The sequence below is a fragment of the Magallana gigas genome, chromosome 3, assembly GCF_963853765.1.
Source record: "Magallana gigas chromosome 3, xbMagGiga1.1, whole genome shotgun sequence".
NCBI classification, from domain to species: Eukaryota; Metazoa; Mollusca; class Bivalvia; order Ostreida; family Ostreidae; genus Magallana; species Magallana gigas.
This window is the reverse complement of record NC_088855.1, coordinates 15,368,527-15,383,702: the sequence shown is the minus strand read 5'-3', so window position 1 is coordinate 15,383,702 and position 15,176 is coordinate 15,368,527. Positions and strand designations below refer to the sequence as shown.

The 15,176-nt window shown below is 33.6% G+C and overlaps 1 protein-coding gene across 1 annotated transcript; it reads right to left on the bottom strand.

Annotated features, from left to right (window-relative positions):
• Positions 1–1,120: 1,120 nt before the first annotated feature.
• LOC105322852 (protein O-glucosyltransferase 2) lies at positions 1,121–14,754 on the bottom strand. The gene is made up of 10 exons (XM_011421750.4): positions 14,376–14,754; positions 9,104–9,309; positions 8,435–8,646; positions 7,417–7,494; positions 6,992–7,164; positions 6,362–6,596; positions 5,872–6,081; positions 5,645–5,734; positions 5,051–5,167; positions 1,121–3,975 (listed from the first exon to the last, which is right to left on the bottom strand). The coding sequence occupies exons 1-10, from the start codon at positions 14,579–14,581 to the stop codon at positions 3,958–3,960; spliced, it is 1,545 nt and encodes a 514-aa protein (XP_011420052.3). The 5' UTR covers positions 14,582–14,754; the 3' UTR covers positions 1,121–3,957.
• Between the last annotated feature and the right edge of the window lie 422 nt (positions 14,755–15,176).

The window sequence follows — 15,176 nt, the reverse complement described above, 5'->3', positions numbered from 1 at the left end:
AAATTCTACACTAACGATTTCCTATCAAATTCGTTTAATTAATGTGCATTTATCTATTTTTGTCCGAGGAAAATGGATGATAGGAGCTGTTCCTAGATTCACATTCCTGCTATGCTCCGATACCGAACTTTTTCACTTCTTCTTATCGGGGCGCACTTTCTTCCGATATACATGAAAGCCCGGATTGTGGAAACCGGGAGATATCATCGCTTATCTCCCCTTCCCACTGTCTCAGCGCAGCCGAATTATCGCACGATGCAGTTATGAAATGTCTTCTATCAAAGATAGGATGCTCGTCATTTCTTCAAATCAGGCGTGGAGGGCGAGATAACGACTCGTAAAATGATGACTCGTGGATCAGCTCATCAGGACAGAATTAAGGGATACATGCGGGGGATACTGTCTGTACTGCACGCGCTCTCGTGCCCTATGTTCAGGAAACATCGCCCATCTGCGCTGAGCAGTGACAACGCGTTCTCTAAATATAAACATATTTCTAAGGGTCGCTTCCCCCCTTCCAATTTATCGCTATCACAGTGTATACAGGACTCGTTTATTTTGGTAGCTTTTTGATTTATGTAACAAATCAAGGAACGTTTTCTCAGTTACAAGCGATTTAACTTGTAATAAATGTAAGGAACAGTGTGAATATTGGGAATCGCTGTTCGTAGACAGATAAGACATTGGGGGCTTCAGAAATCCCCTTATCGCTCTCAATTACCTCGTATCGTCGGCGCTGATTGCTAAACATTTTTGCTCCCGATATGTTCCATGATTACAGAGCTATGAGATTAAAATCAAAAATTGACTTTACATGAAATATTTGAGTGACGTCGACTGTCATCCAGGAGCGAGATAGGCAGGTAATGCGTCAAGGGCGATAACTCTAGATTTGATAGACATCTGCGCAACAGTGACAGATTGGAGTGAATAAAAAATATAACGTATTATCCAAAAAGCTGCTATTCTATTCCGTTTTAAATAGACACCTTTCCGCCCATCGCAATAAAATGATACCGAAATCACGAAAATTGATAAAGATCACAAATCATGAAAAACAATCTTGAAAAAGTATAAAAAACCCCAATTACAAGTCATGAAAAATTAACCTCTCACAGAATCAATGTCAGATCTTTTTTATTATTAATATCATCAGTTATTTTCACAGAATAAATTAATATACAACATAAATGAAATTTTGCAATGAATTATTGCAGCACCTTTGTCAAATATGGCATTGAGAATGTATGCAAAATCCATTGATATGTAGTCAATATAATTTATAACCCAAAAGTATAGTAATATAAAAACAAATATCTGGCATGATCACAAACCATTCCCACTTCTTTTCATCACAATATTTAAAACTTTTTTTGAGTAGATTTAAGCTTGTCTTAAATTCAGACAACTCTTATAACAATATGAAGTAGATAAACCATACATTCTTCAAATAAATTCATCAAATTTCTTACACAATTTTAGTTTAAAAGCAACAAACCATTAGTCCCTTATACTGTTAAAAAATGTCATATGTAATAGAAATACAAGTTTACACAGGTAAATCGTCAAGGATGAAACTAATTATTGCAAATTTACAATAAACACAAAAGCAGTTAAGATTGCATGGTGTATCATATTGCGCCCTAAAGTTAATGACATAACTACCAACAGAAATAAATAATTATTTGTTCTATGTGCTTCTATACAGGAGGTAGACTAGTTTGGTAAATCAAAACTTGGATGCTTTGCTATAACAACTATACACTGACAAAGTGAAAAACTACACACATTATTGGTAATACAAGAGAAATAGCACTGGGATCAGATCTATCAAACAACATTGTTCAGTCTCCTAAAAACCTTTCAAAACCTCTATTATCTAATGTAAACATCTAATATCTTTATGTTAGTATAAGCTCAGAAGCTTGAGTATTAGCAGAGAACAGAAATATGTCTAGGTTCAAATAAATCTCACACAAACATTATGATAGTTTATCTTAAGATGAACAAGCAAGATTTATTATATACTAACTTGCCTCAATATAAATTCAAAAATATTTTCCTCTACATGTTATTATTTAAATTGCTTCAATTTATTTAACCCCTTGAGTTCTGCTTGAATAAACTTGAACTTTTCTAAAAACTAACTTGCCACCAACTGCACTAATTACTGTTTTCCCTATTTTTCGAATAGAGTTGACACTTGTCAGCATATTTCCAAGCAAATAAAATTGATCCTCCATCCGTGTCCTTTTCTATACCATTACCGTCAAGAGTTGAATAAGAAAAAAAAACCTTTTACATCGATTTTGCTTGAAAATTAATTCCATAAATCATTGCATCACATTACTCAAAATATTTTTTTCTAAATACATTTAAATACATATATTTGACCCTTCTTGACCCCAACACATCATGGTTTGAGTATGGTACATTTGGACCTACTAGATGTAAGGAATGTCATTCAAAATTTTTATCATATCAATTCAAGAGAAAAACATTTTTTGGAGAAAAAAAAACATTCCATCACATTTCCCTTATTTTTGTATTATTGTCCCTACATGTATTATAGGGCTTGGTCCTTCATTTAAAACTTTTGATAGCCCTATACCCAAGGATGCTTTAATATGCCATACTTGGCTGAAATCTTAGAAAAACAGTTAATGAGTCTTTGGCTCAGGTGAGCTAAATATTATAAAACATGAAGACCTAATTACATGTATATGTATTAAAATTTTCTTATTAAGGTCACACCTGCTCAATAAATAAATTAGTACTGTACCAGCATATCATTATAAATACATCCCTGAAAATAGATCTTGAACAGAAAATAATTTAATTCTGGTTGTAACGCGGCATTTGATTGGATGGAAAAATTTAGTTAAATTTGTACAACTTGGTTTGCAGGTCACAATGCACCAACGTAAAAAACGTACTAATCCGCTTGACGTTACGTTTGAATTTTGAACAGATTAATATCATATTTTTAAAAGTAAAACGCACTTAATTTGTACAGTAAATTAAATTAAAAGGAATGAACTCAATATCTACCCAAGTTATATTCGTATAACCCTGGTTGGAGCAATTTACGCTTTTTTATAATCCGCTTTGCGGATAATAAAAAAGCGTAAATTGCTTCGCGGATTATAAAGCGTAAACTGCCCCAGCCCAGGTTATACTCATATAACTTGGGTAGACATTGAGTTCATTTCCTAAATAAATCAGATACATGAATACAATATCGTGTACTAGTATATGGCAATACAATGTAGTTGTGCATAACTTTGCTGTTAGGTATATACCGGTATGGCACTTGTACAAAAAAGTAAGACCTAATGAGTGGATACAAAATAATGACTAATGATTCAAAACAGATTTGTGTCAAAGCATAAACTTATTCCACAAATTGCCAAAAAAAAAACCCCCAAGAAATACTTGTACATGTATATCATATTAATACACATTGCAGGATTTCCTTAAATGTAAGAAAAGCATAGAGTATAGATGTATATTAATGACTGCAGGTTTCAGCTAGGCATGCATTGACTATAGGTACCATAATACTGAGATCTATATGCCTTTAACAGTCTAACAAAACATAGGTATTGTCAGCTGATGGTAATAACAAGGGTTATACTCTACACAGGTACATACAACAAAATCCTACTATCTTTCATTCCTTGCAAATCATATCAATTTGAACATTAATCACAATACTCTTATAGAATGAAAAACCCATGATACTAGTATCCTAAGAAAACTAAATGCCCCAATATCATCAAAATTGGATCATGCCTATGAAAAATTTAAATGATAAAACATGCCAGACTGGATGATATAATTTGTTATCAGGCCAGCCTGATGCTAAAATTTAAATGAGAGTGGTCAAAAGATTATACTGAATCCTCCCAAAAAACATTTGCTCTGCTGCCACATGTTGACTGGTCCCATACTGTATCATAGTTCATCGTGCTTCTGAAATAGAAACATGTAAACTTAAAATCAACAAAATCAATGTATTCTATAAAATAATCTTTGCATTATTCCTAGTTCCTCAACTCCATTCTTATAAGCATGATCAAGTTCTTTATCCACACCAAGTCCCACAAAGTGTTCTTTTTATAAAACCTTACATGAAATCTTGAGAGATTTTTCGTTTTCTCTCTTTCTTTTCTACAGGTCAGGTTAATAATGCTTTGAATTTGATAAATGAATGAATGAATCATGCCTGGAGCTGCACACTTTTACAGTTGATGAGTTTATTTTAGATGGTGATAGTAATCCAGCCCAAGATAGCGGCCCCAACAACATCAGGCTTTGATTCTGTCATTGTGATAACCCAGATTTTCAAAAATAAGCTGCATGTCGAATCTACATTTCATTGATAAACATTTTATTTTTGCCAGAGTTCGATACAGTGGGCTCTGTGTGTAAGGGGGAGACAGAGACTTCGGAAAAAAGTACTCATAGATAGAGGGAACAGACCGGTCCCTTGTTGTCTCTTGCTTCGCTGTCATCGTGTAATAATTAGGCAAATAAATGTCCTGCAAACCCATATAGCAGTCATCTTTTACAAGATAACCCCATACCTAGATATAAACAGATTATAAATTCCCGCATCTTCTTACTTAATGTAAACAGGTGTCCTTAACAAGATAGAAAATGTTTTATTGTGGGGTCTGCAGTTTCTCAAGTAGAGTTTATGACTCTGTGTCAAGAATGATAACTCTTACTACCACAGCTTTTCCCTCAACTGTTATTGCTGCAGAAATTTTTTGTTCTTTATTTCTGTCATAAATTTTTCAAAATATGCTACATGAGTGGTGTTTTTTACACCATGGTTTTTATAGAACATCACTGAATTCAGACTGAACTTGTTTATTTATGATCAAACATATGAAAGGGGCATTTGAAAATTTACATATTAAGTCAAAAAATAATTATCTTAATTATAAACGAAATACCCTTATTTATAAATGATATGTTGCTTGAGAAATGTTAAGAAACACAACAAAAGACAAAACTTAAAAAAGACTTAATCTATACCAACCTTTGTTTTCTTTAGTCGTTTACAATCACATTTGGAGTCTTGATCATTTGGCTGTTCTACCAATTCCCAGGATCCATTGGGCTTGTCCGGTTTGGACACCAAAAGACCAGAAAACCTCTTTAATAAAGTGGAACAATTAATTGATCTAAATTTATCATGCATGAATTCAGTACTCAAAATTTACAATTTTAAAAAATGGAAAAAATGTATCATATAAAACACTCAAACTCCTACTAAAGGCACTTAAAAGTTTTAACAATGAAGGAAACATTGTATTATTCACACATTTTAAACAAAGTGAATGCTCAATCACATAGAGAGAGAGAGACAGAGAGAGAGAGAGAGAGAGAGAGAGAGAGAGAGAGAGAGAGAGAGAGAGAGAGAGAGAGAGAGATGTTGGATGTGTTTCAAGTTTTCTATATTTGTAATATTTAAACTCAGAAATATCAACAAAATATGTCAAGATTTCAAAGTCAGCATATACAGAATTTGAAAATGATTCTTTATCAATTTGTGAACTTTCCAAAGATAAAATAAATTCATATAAAAGTTCTAAATTGCTTTTTATTTGTTGTACCATTGAAATATACTTACATCAAATAACTTTGCATGGTAACAGTAAACATCCTTTGGAAGTAGGTTTTCCCTAACAAAATTTTGAGCATTTCTAGAAATCTTCTTCACCTGCAACAGATCAATTTATCATTTTGAGCTCTACAGTAACATATGATTTGAACCAGTAGAACAGCTGTAACACAAGAATATTGATGAACAGATTTGTGAATTTTCAAAGTTCAACTTGATGCAATAAATTTAATTACCTCTTCATCGTGGTTCTTGGCCCATAGAATTTTCTCTCTCAAATCACTAAGGTCTCTTTTGAATGGAATGTAATGTTTGCCAGGCTCTAAACTCTTGTAAAAGTGTTCATAATATGGCGAGTCTTGTTTAAGAACAACAGAGTTACCTCCCATTAAATAGGGAAATCTGTACGCAGCAACTGTGCCATCAAGATTTATCTGATACTTGTACTGAAAATAGAAATTCCAATTAGTCTCATTTATAAATTCAAATTAGTCTCATTCATAATTTTTCACGCTCTTTCTACACATTGCACAAAATCTTGCCTTAAATTATCATTTCTTGTAATTATACTCTCTTCTTATCTATTTCTCATGTTTTACATATTTCAAATTCACAAATACTTGTACACAAATATATAGTAAATCATTTCTAAACTGTTAAAGCATATAGGGCAATTGTCAAACTGATGGGTTACTCATTCTGGAAATTATGAGTAGACAGACTTACATTGAAGAAATCAAAAAAGGGTGTGGATTTGACCAGCTCCCCATATTTTTCTGGCTCTTTCTTGAAGAAGAACATGTGTGTGAGGGCAGCATCTATCAGCTCAGGTTCTTTCCGAGACATCACAACAAGATCGAGACGTTCTTGCCGGCTATCTCGCCCCCTCCAGAAAGCTTTCTCAGTTTTGTTTTCCCATGCCACTTTTGTTGCTTGGACAGATAGAGTATCTAAGGTGACCCTACAAAAATTGTAGTAAAAAGAAGGATTAGGTAAAAAAAATAACAAAATGTATAGATCATGCATTCTAGATACTTTTAAAATGCATTTGTTATACTTGAAAAAAAAACCCGCAAAAGTTTGAAAATGATTTCCTTCTTTTCTAGTTGAAAATAAAAGTTAAAATACATTTTACAAGGCATTTACTAAAATATGTTCTAGAAAACCTTATTCTACCAAGCTACTGTTGTTATTCAACATTATAGAAAATCATTTCTCAAAATTTCAGAAATCTGTAGTTTCCTTTCAATAATAGATCTTGAACTTAATTTGAAAATAACATATTTTTACTAATCATCAGTGATGATCATGCAAGTATTTTTTTTTAATACATGATTGCAATACAAGTACATGTACCTATGCATCATTTGAATGGTGGCCTCTGTGAGGTCATAGGTCGGCATGACAATGTCCTTGGTGTCATCTGACCCGCACCATGAGAAGACTGGGATGGGGTCCTCGGCCAGGGACTTCTTCTCTAGGGGCCAGTCACCAAGGTTAACAAAGAACTCCACATCAGGTAGGACTACCTACAAAACGCCAAAGTAATGAACCGCCACTCCTGTAGACAGTCCCTTTACTGTGATGCAGCTCAGATTTGTGCAAAATACTTTAAGACTCAGTATAAAATTCATACAGGTATCTTTTTGCCTTCAACAACAACATGACATGAATGCCACCCACTTTGAATGCATGTTTATGCCACTGTGCTAATCACCTGAGAATATTTTAACCTCAAGGAACATCATTCATTAATATGATCATCTTAAATCAGCTCATACCTTGCGAGTGAGTGACAGGATGATGGCGTCACTGAACATTTTGAATCCTACGTGTTCTCCATAGGTCTTCCTATAAACCTGAAGTCAATCAAAAATTAATTAAAAAAAAACAAAAACAACATGCATGTCTATACTGCAATTATGCAAAAGAGTTGATAAATGTTTTAAATAAGACAAGTAAGGCTTGTCCAATCCAGCTATAAAGAGTGTGCATTGATGATGTCTCATTGCTATGTACATGTATAAAAGCAGTTTAAGTAGTTGCGATGCATTTTGAAAAAAAATTGTTGATTGTAACTGAGTCATGCCATTAAATACCCACCGAAAGTCCGTCCTTTAGACAGTGGTGATTTTTGGCTCTGCACTAATAATTTATATGATATTACTTAGTCATGCCATTTTATAACTTATAATGTTGATCAGTGTTTGTTTCGATGTTTCCTACTAAGTTATGACTGTGTAATTTTGTGTGTTTTTTCAGTGTAATCAATTATCTTTAAATTGTTTTTGAAAGAGAATTTTTTGGGTGATTTTTCCCCCGTTTTATGCGAAATCAGGAACTGATCAATAAAAATACTGTGAACAAATAATGTGTTGATAATGTACATGATTAGCTAGAACCTAACATAACAAGAATTCCATATCTTTTATTAAGCGGAAAGAAGATTTTTTAGGTGAACATTCAACAATCACATGTGCTGATAATGAAGACAAGACAGTGTGACACAATGGTACAATGGGCTCCACCTCTAAAAATACATTGTGCTGCTGACAAAACCTGTACACAGGTATTGAATGTTAACAACATCAAGGCAAACCCATTACCTCATGAATCTCCATGTATTAAATGTTTTCTGTTTATTTTGGTTAATGTAGCCACAGTCAGTGCTCATAGCACCGTGCAATGATGAGGGGTACAAGAACTGAGGGAGATGGTGGTACCGTCCCTTCCCCAGTCTTCTATCTGTTTACACTGACAGCATGTGGAACAGCTGTGACACCTGTAGCACCTGTGTACCTTGTTGTTGATGATCCTGTAGTGGGTGAGACTATGCATGCCCTTCTTGTTGAACCGACTGACCGCCTCGTCTGCCACTTTTTTAAGGTTGACTCTTTTAAAAATGGACAGATCTTTGTCTATTTGTTCGTACGTGTTGGGACAATCATGTGCGACGTACCACTTCTCAATGTTAGTCATGGGGCAATAACAGTTCTCATGGTACACCATTCCTAAACGAAAAAATCAAGAGTTGTCTCTCATTTCTAGTTTAGATACATGTACCCTCTGATTAAGAAATCAAAGCATAGTATGTGTGTACTTGATATTCATAGGTTCTTGCTGTGCGCTATTAAATCAGCTATCAAAGAGCATAGTCACCTGTCTTTTTTTTTCCTTATCTAATTCATCCTTAAATCACATTATGCATGCACTGAGATAAGTTAATAAATGTATAACAGCTGATGATATGGAGAAATGTCTATATTAAACTATCAGGTCAGGAGGATGTCACAGATTCCATTTACCAGCTCAGACATCACATAAAGCAAGTTCATGCCCAGCCTATAGGTGTATATAGGTGTATCAGTGTGGCTGATTTATAGGTCAGCTTTCCCGGGGGGTTGATTAACGGCCCAGATTATGACAAGGCCCCGGACCACCCTGTTTTTTCTGCATGAGCGCAATTACCTTTTAGGTAGTACGGGGACTTGCCCACATGGTTTCCTTCATGTAGGAGGTTTATTCTGAGAGTGCTGTAACTCTCGAAGGGGCGGAATCGTACGGTGTAGCTGCCGTCTTGAAGGTCCAGCACCTGGGCATATATACGGGCCCGCCCGCCATCTTCCTGGCTAATCTTGACCTCAAATGCCTTTTCTCCGATTGACTCTGTAAAGCTGCAAGAAAATTACAGAAATATCACTAGGTGAAAATTGGTGACGGAATTATAATGAGGTTGAAGCATACAATGGTACATCAAACAAAACAATGTTAAAAATCACTGTGCATTTGCTAGAGCATTATCTAAATAGTTGCATTCAAAATTACAAACATCAATGAAAGAAATTCGTGGACAGAATATTAATGAAGTAAAGGGCATAATCTATGAATAGATAAATTAAGCAAACCAATGTTTAAAAAATTTACGTTTTCTTATTATAGGCATTTTCTACATAGCTGCATTTTTATGATTTCTATGTTCCAAAAAGAATAAATTCAAATTAAATTAAAAAAAAGTGTTTAAAAAAAAAGTTAATATGCAGGTCACCAAGATCATAAAAACAGGATAAGAATTTTTCTTTGATGTTCCAACTTAAAAAAATTAATGACCTGTATTAATTAATAAAAAAACTCAAATTAGCATACATCAATTTATCAAATATTTACCTATTTTAAGAATATATGCGAGCATAAGAATAAATGCAAACATATTCATATAACATGTAAATACAGAAACCTTAACCACAAAATTTAAAAAACATCTGAACATTGGCACAAAAATTGTAATAGTTTTTGAATATGTTTGTTGTGTTATGGGAACCGCAAAATGACAAAAGTGATTAATTTACATTTTTTCAAAACAATCATCCTCTAAGAAAATAGAAGACAAAAGAATTTCAAAATCAACAACTGAGACAAAGCTGTGATGGTACATGTAAAATGTGGCTGTTAAAAAAAAGCAAAACAAATTCCAAACTATGTATAAAAGGATTACACAGATATATACTATTTAAAAAGGATTGAGAAATAAACTGATATTTAAATGGAAAAAAAAGAGAAATAGAAAGAACATATTTATGAAAATCTAAAAAATAAATTCTCATAACTTTTCATAATGTGAATACATGTACTTTTTTGTGTTGAAAATAAGTTGAATCCAAAATGTTATTCCATCTATAAAATATATTTATTGTATCATTACCAGTGAATCCTTTTTTGTATCAAAATAAATATTCTATTTAGATGTAATACATCACTTGCTTTCATATTTTATGTATGCCATTTGTTGCGGTAAATTATCATATTATTGTCCGAGCTGTCATTTGACTGTCAATGTCTCAGTTCATGCATAAATTATGTCCCACACATTGACTTCTGTATAATAAGGAGTAGATTCCAGTCAAATAGAATTTATACAAACTTTATCACCCATCCCCCCCTCCCCTCCCCCCCCCCCCCAATATCTTACATAAAAAGGAAGCTCCAGAGTCACAAGAATCACTGTGGTCACTCAGACAAAATCATCAGCCCCTGGGGACAGAGTTCACACTTTCCCTCCAGGCAGCCGACATTTGAGATGGACAAATGAGTCTGTCGTGTTAGCCATCAGAGGCGATTTACTGCTATGTTTTATCACTGACCCAAGTTCATTCTTTTAAGAATGCTGTCAACTTTTTTGTCATATTTAATAAATGAAATGTTGTACATGCATGGGGATGGGCATGATTATCTAGCATTAAACACGCTAAAAAAAACTTTTTTAAAGGTTTAATGCCAAGGAAGTTGATGTAATGTTTTAAGTTCATTAACAGGGATATTTTTCCCTAAATATGTTCTAAAAGATCAGAAGTGAAACTTAAAAGCTCACCTTTTACATAAAAATTATTCTGTTTAGCATAATCATTGACATAAAAAGGAACTTAATATATACACTGCACTTTTAGATCTTGACATGCATTTGAAGTCATAAGTGCAGCCTCCAGAAGTGGCATGCACAAAAAATTAAATCAAAAACCAATACATTTAACGCATTAATTTTTTTCTTGCACCCTACCAAGAGCATCTCATTCTTTATCTATTTATAGTTTATAACACCTTAACTACATGACATTTACTCGTGATTACACACCTTAGAACATTATATTTACTTTGATTAATACACTTTCGTTTCTCTCCTCTTCAGGGCAATTGACATAACAAGCGCAACGTAAAACAGAAACCTCTTCATAAATACATTACATAGGCTGATGATCAGCAAAAAAATAGGATTGCTTAAATGATTAAATCTTGCTTCACATCAAAGATGTAGTACATTGTTAGTTGCTTGTAATAATTTGTAATACGCAACCATTTGGCCATTCATTAATTGTTTTTAATTAATTTTGCTGGCGCCCTCTGAAGGTAACAAGGTGCAAGGTGCTCTCTCCTTGTTAAGGTCTACATCATCATTTATATAGAAATAAGTTTGCTTCCTGTTGCCTTAGGATTTGGACACTTAAATATCTTGTCCCCTTTCTCATTACTTAATAGCTAATTCCGTCTTGTGAATTCTTGGTCAACTTATCAAGATTTAAATGTTATCAATCCTGATCCCCTTTCTCCTTTTGATTATATTGGTCATTCCAGGGTGTCCTTTCAGGTCATAGATAAATTCCCCTAACAATAAAATATCTCTAATTATTTAAGATAATATGGTGGGTTAGGTTCATTCAAATTTACATTCATTTCACGGTCAGTCTTTCAACCATTCAACTCGTTCTTTCAAATCAAGTTAACAACTTTTTCACTTAACCATTCAAGTTCTAATTTCAACAAATGAGAACACCCCCCCCCCACTACCACCAAAAGCTAAAGAGTCAGTATGCATGAAAATGAAATACATATATCATAACCAGATTATGTACATGTAGGATTGACTGTGCCTAGCCCTGCTAAGTTCTTGTTTACAGATTTTGGGTTTTATTTTTGGTTCAATAACCCTCTTTATCTGCCAAATGTAACCCCACCCATTCCAGCATTGTCATCACTGAATGGAAGGAGACAAGGCCTTTAAATAAATGGAATCCGCCCTGTTAGATTTCTTGATAGAAATTAATAAACACACATAAATCATTTTAAATACCCACAATATATAGACAGGGAGAAAATATATACTAAGTATCTTTTAAAGATGTCTTTTGATATCTCTTATGTGCCTAAGTTCTCTGCAATTAGATTTCTCTCAAATCAAGTTTTCATTACCTGAGCTAAATCCCATTGTATTTAGGATACGAACTCAAAGTCTGCATCACAGAAGATATATGTTACCAACTTTTATTTATGGTGACTTTATTTTGCAATTTTTTAAAGATATAAACTGGTTTGCCACAACTATTTTCTGAGACGGACCCAGTGCAGAAAATTTGATAGACACGACTAACGAGATCTATTGTAGGACTTGTTAATAGCTGCAAGATAATATTTATGGTTAAGATGTTTTTGCAAAACTTACGTAATTTTTTTTGTACACAAATAAAAGCTGGTTTCAGTATTGAAGGGCTGATGACTAAAGAAACATCTTATTATGACAGGATCCTTACACTGACATTGACGATGGCTTGATGGAAGAAAAACTTGAAAAACCTTAAACTTCAATTATAATTCATTTTGGTCATTACATGAAGGCAGGCAGAATAAACAACCCATTTGGGAAATGTGTTAAATAAACATTGATTGATTGAATGGATGTACAAGAAAGTACCGGTATATTCAAGACATATATAACAAAAATTGAACCTTTCAGGGAAAAACTAAGATATCATCATATGGTGAATCAGATATCCTGTCAGACTGAGACATTCAAAACCCACAGATGTGTACCAATAATACTGACAATATGTTACTTCATAACATGGATCAATGAACTAAAATACATAAATATGTTATGTATACATCTGTACAAGCTCACATTAAATTGAAATGAATATTGGCAAGCAGAAATTTGACAAAAATCAATATCTAATTATTTAGAATGTTGGATAAAATGTAACTTAAAACGCAATAAAATTTTAATATAATGTTATTCTGTACTTTAACAGATATCATTCCATACATTTGTAAAAAAAACAACAACCCCATAAATACTTGTGTATGCATGCATGTCAATCTAGTAAAAAATCAGACTGCAAATATTGATTTGCAGTAACTAATAGTAACCTGCAGGTAACTGCAGGTAAAGATTATGTAATAGAGCAAAGAAAGGGATGACTAAATGAATCAATGTTTGAAACTAAAAGGTGTTTCTTCATTGATATCTGCCTGTTATGTGCCATAAAATCTATATCACACATTATTGAAATTCAGTTTGATTCAGAAACTATCTTGACAATATTCATTTAAACAGTTGCTAGTAACTACTGAACAATTATAAAACTGCCACTTATCATGTATTTATTTACTGATCAACAATCATATCTAAGGAGAGAGAGAGAGAGAGAGAGAGAGAGAGAGAGAGAGAGAGAGAGAGAGAGAGAGAGAGAGAGAGAGAGAGAGAGAGAGAGAGAGATATTATAATGTGGCATGATTCCACTAGTGTTGAGTCAGTAAAATTTAATAGTAACTCTTGCCTACAAGATAAAATATTAAATTTCTATAAGATTAGAAGTTGCATTAGTATTTTATCCAGAGCTTGAGAACCTGTCATGGAATTTCTGGTGACATATTTGCTGAAATGGTTTTTCTGGCTACAACTACTCTGTCAGTTTCGTATTATATGTTACATGAATTTCATAAATGATTTATGAATGAGAAGCAGTGCTTAGAATATTAACACATTTATTTTAAATGTCCGACTCCTGGCCTGGAATTATAAATTAACAACTGTCCGTGACATTTGACAGAGCCTGATTTGCATTTCTTGAGAAAATCTAATAACCAACGAAAGAGACACAGTATGGAAAATAGGCACAAAAATTTGTCAAGAAATTCCTCTTTTTTTTTTTTAAATTAAAACATCTACAGGCAAAATATTGGAACACATTCTTTAGCCAAATTACAGGGTTTAAATTTGGTTGTGCAACATTTCTAAACACCCTACTCAAATTACAGTATATAGTCTAAAGCAGGGCTATTTTGTATTTAAAGAACATTTTTTTTTGCACAAAAATAGAACTCTTTGAATTTAACGACCGATTGATCTGCATTAAGGGGCGGGGGGGGGGGGGTATGCTTTAATATTGAATGAAAGGAGAAAAAAAGTACATACTTTTCTCCAAATTGGTCTACAGTCTGGATGAAAAAATATCTGACCGGCAGAGAAAACCTAGACTTCAGTCCGGGTCCCCACACAATACTTTTCTCCAGAGACAAGGTTCTTGTACCCGACTGGTCGGCTCCTTCTGCAGACGATCTTTTGGTGGTAAGTAACAAAATCGAAAGCACAAATAACAAATGGTTATAAATGAAAACCATGTCGAATATGTCGTCTCGTTTGTAACTCGTCTCTCTGGTGTTGTGAAAAGAAGTGCAGATGCCCACTGATAATTTGTTTTATTTACGCGTCTCAAATGACAACATATCGTGGTGTGTCAACCATGTCAACACATGTGTGGTGCGTACGATTGTCAACTTCCGCTTGCTGTTCTAAAGAACTCCCTGTATTCGAATCATGCAGCACAAAACTTTTGAAGACGGATATTAACGACATTTTTCAGAGGCCCTGAGCATGCTGAGGTTGATATACTATATAAGATATTAAAAATGCTGTAGAAGACGAGATCCAAGGCTAAAAAACTAATCTAGCAATGCAAATATCTTATTTATTAAAAAAGATGATACATTGTTAACATAGTACTATATAGTCTGTCCCAAGATAAATATGCCGCATACATAGGGCCTATATTGACGATTTTTAATATAAAAAAAATACGTACACATACCTGTGAGAGAAGTGCAATTGAAATTGATGGGAAAATTTTTTTCTAAGATATCTTCATTGACATATTATCGTTTTTCACTCGGAAAAATTCACAGAAACGAAGGAAGGGGCATGGTCTTGATGAAAATT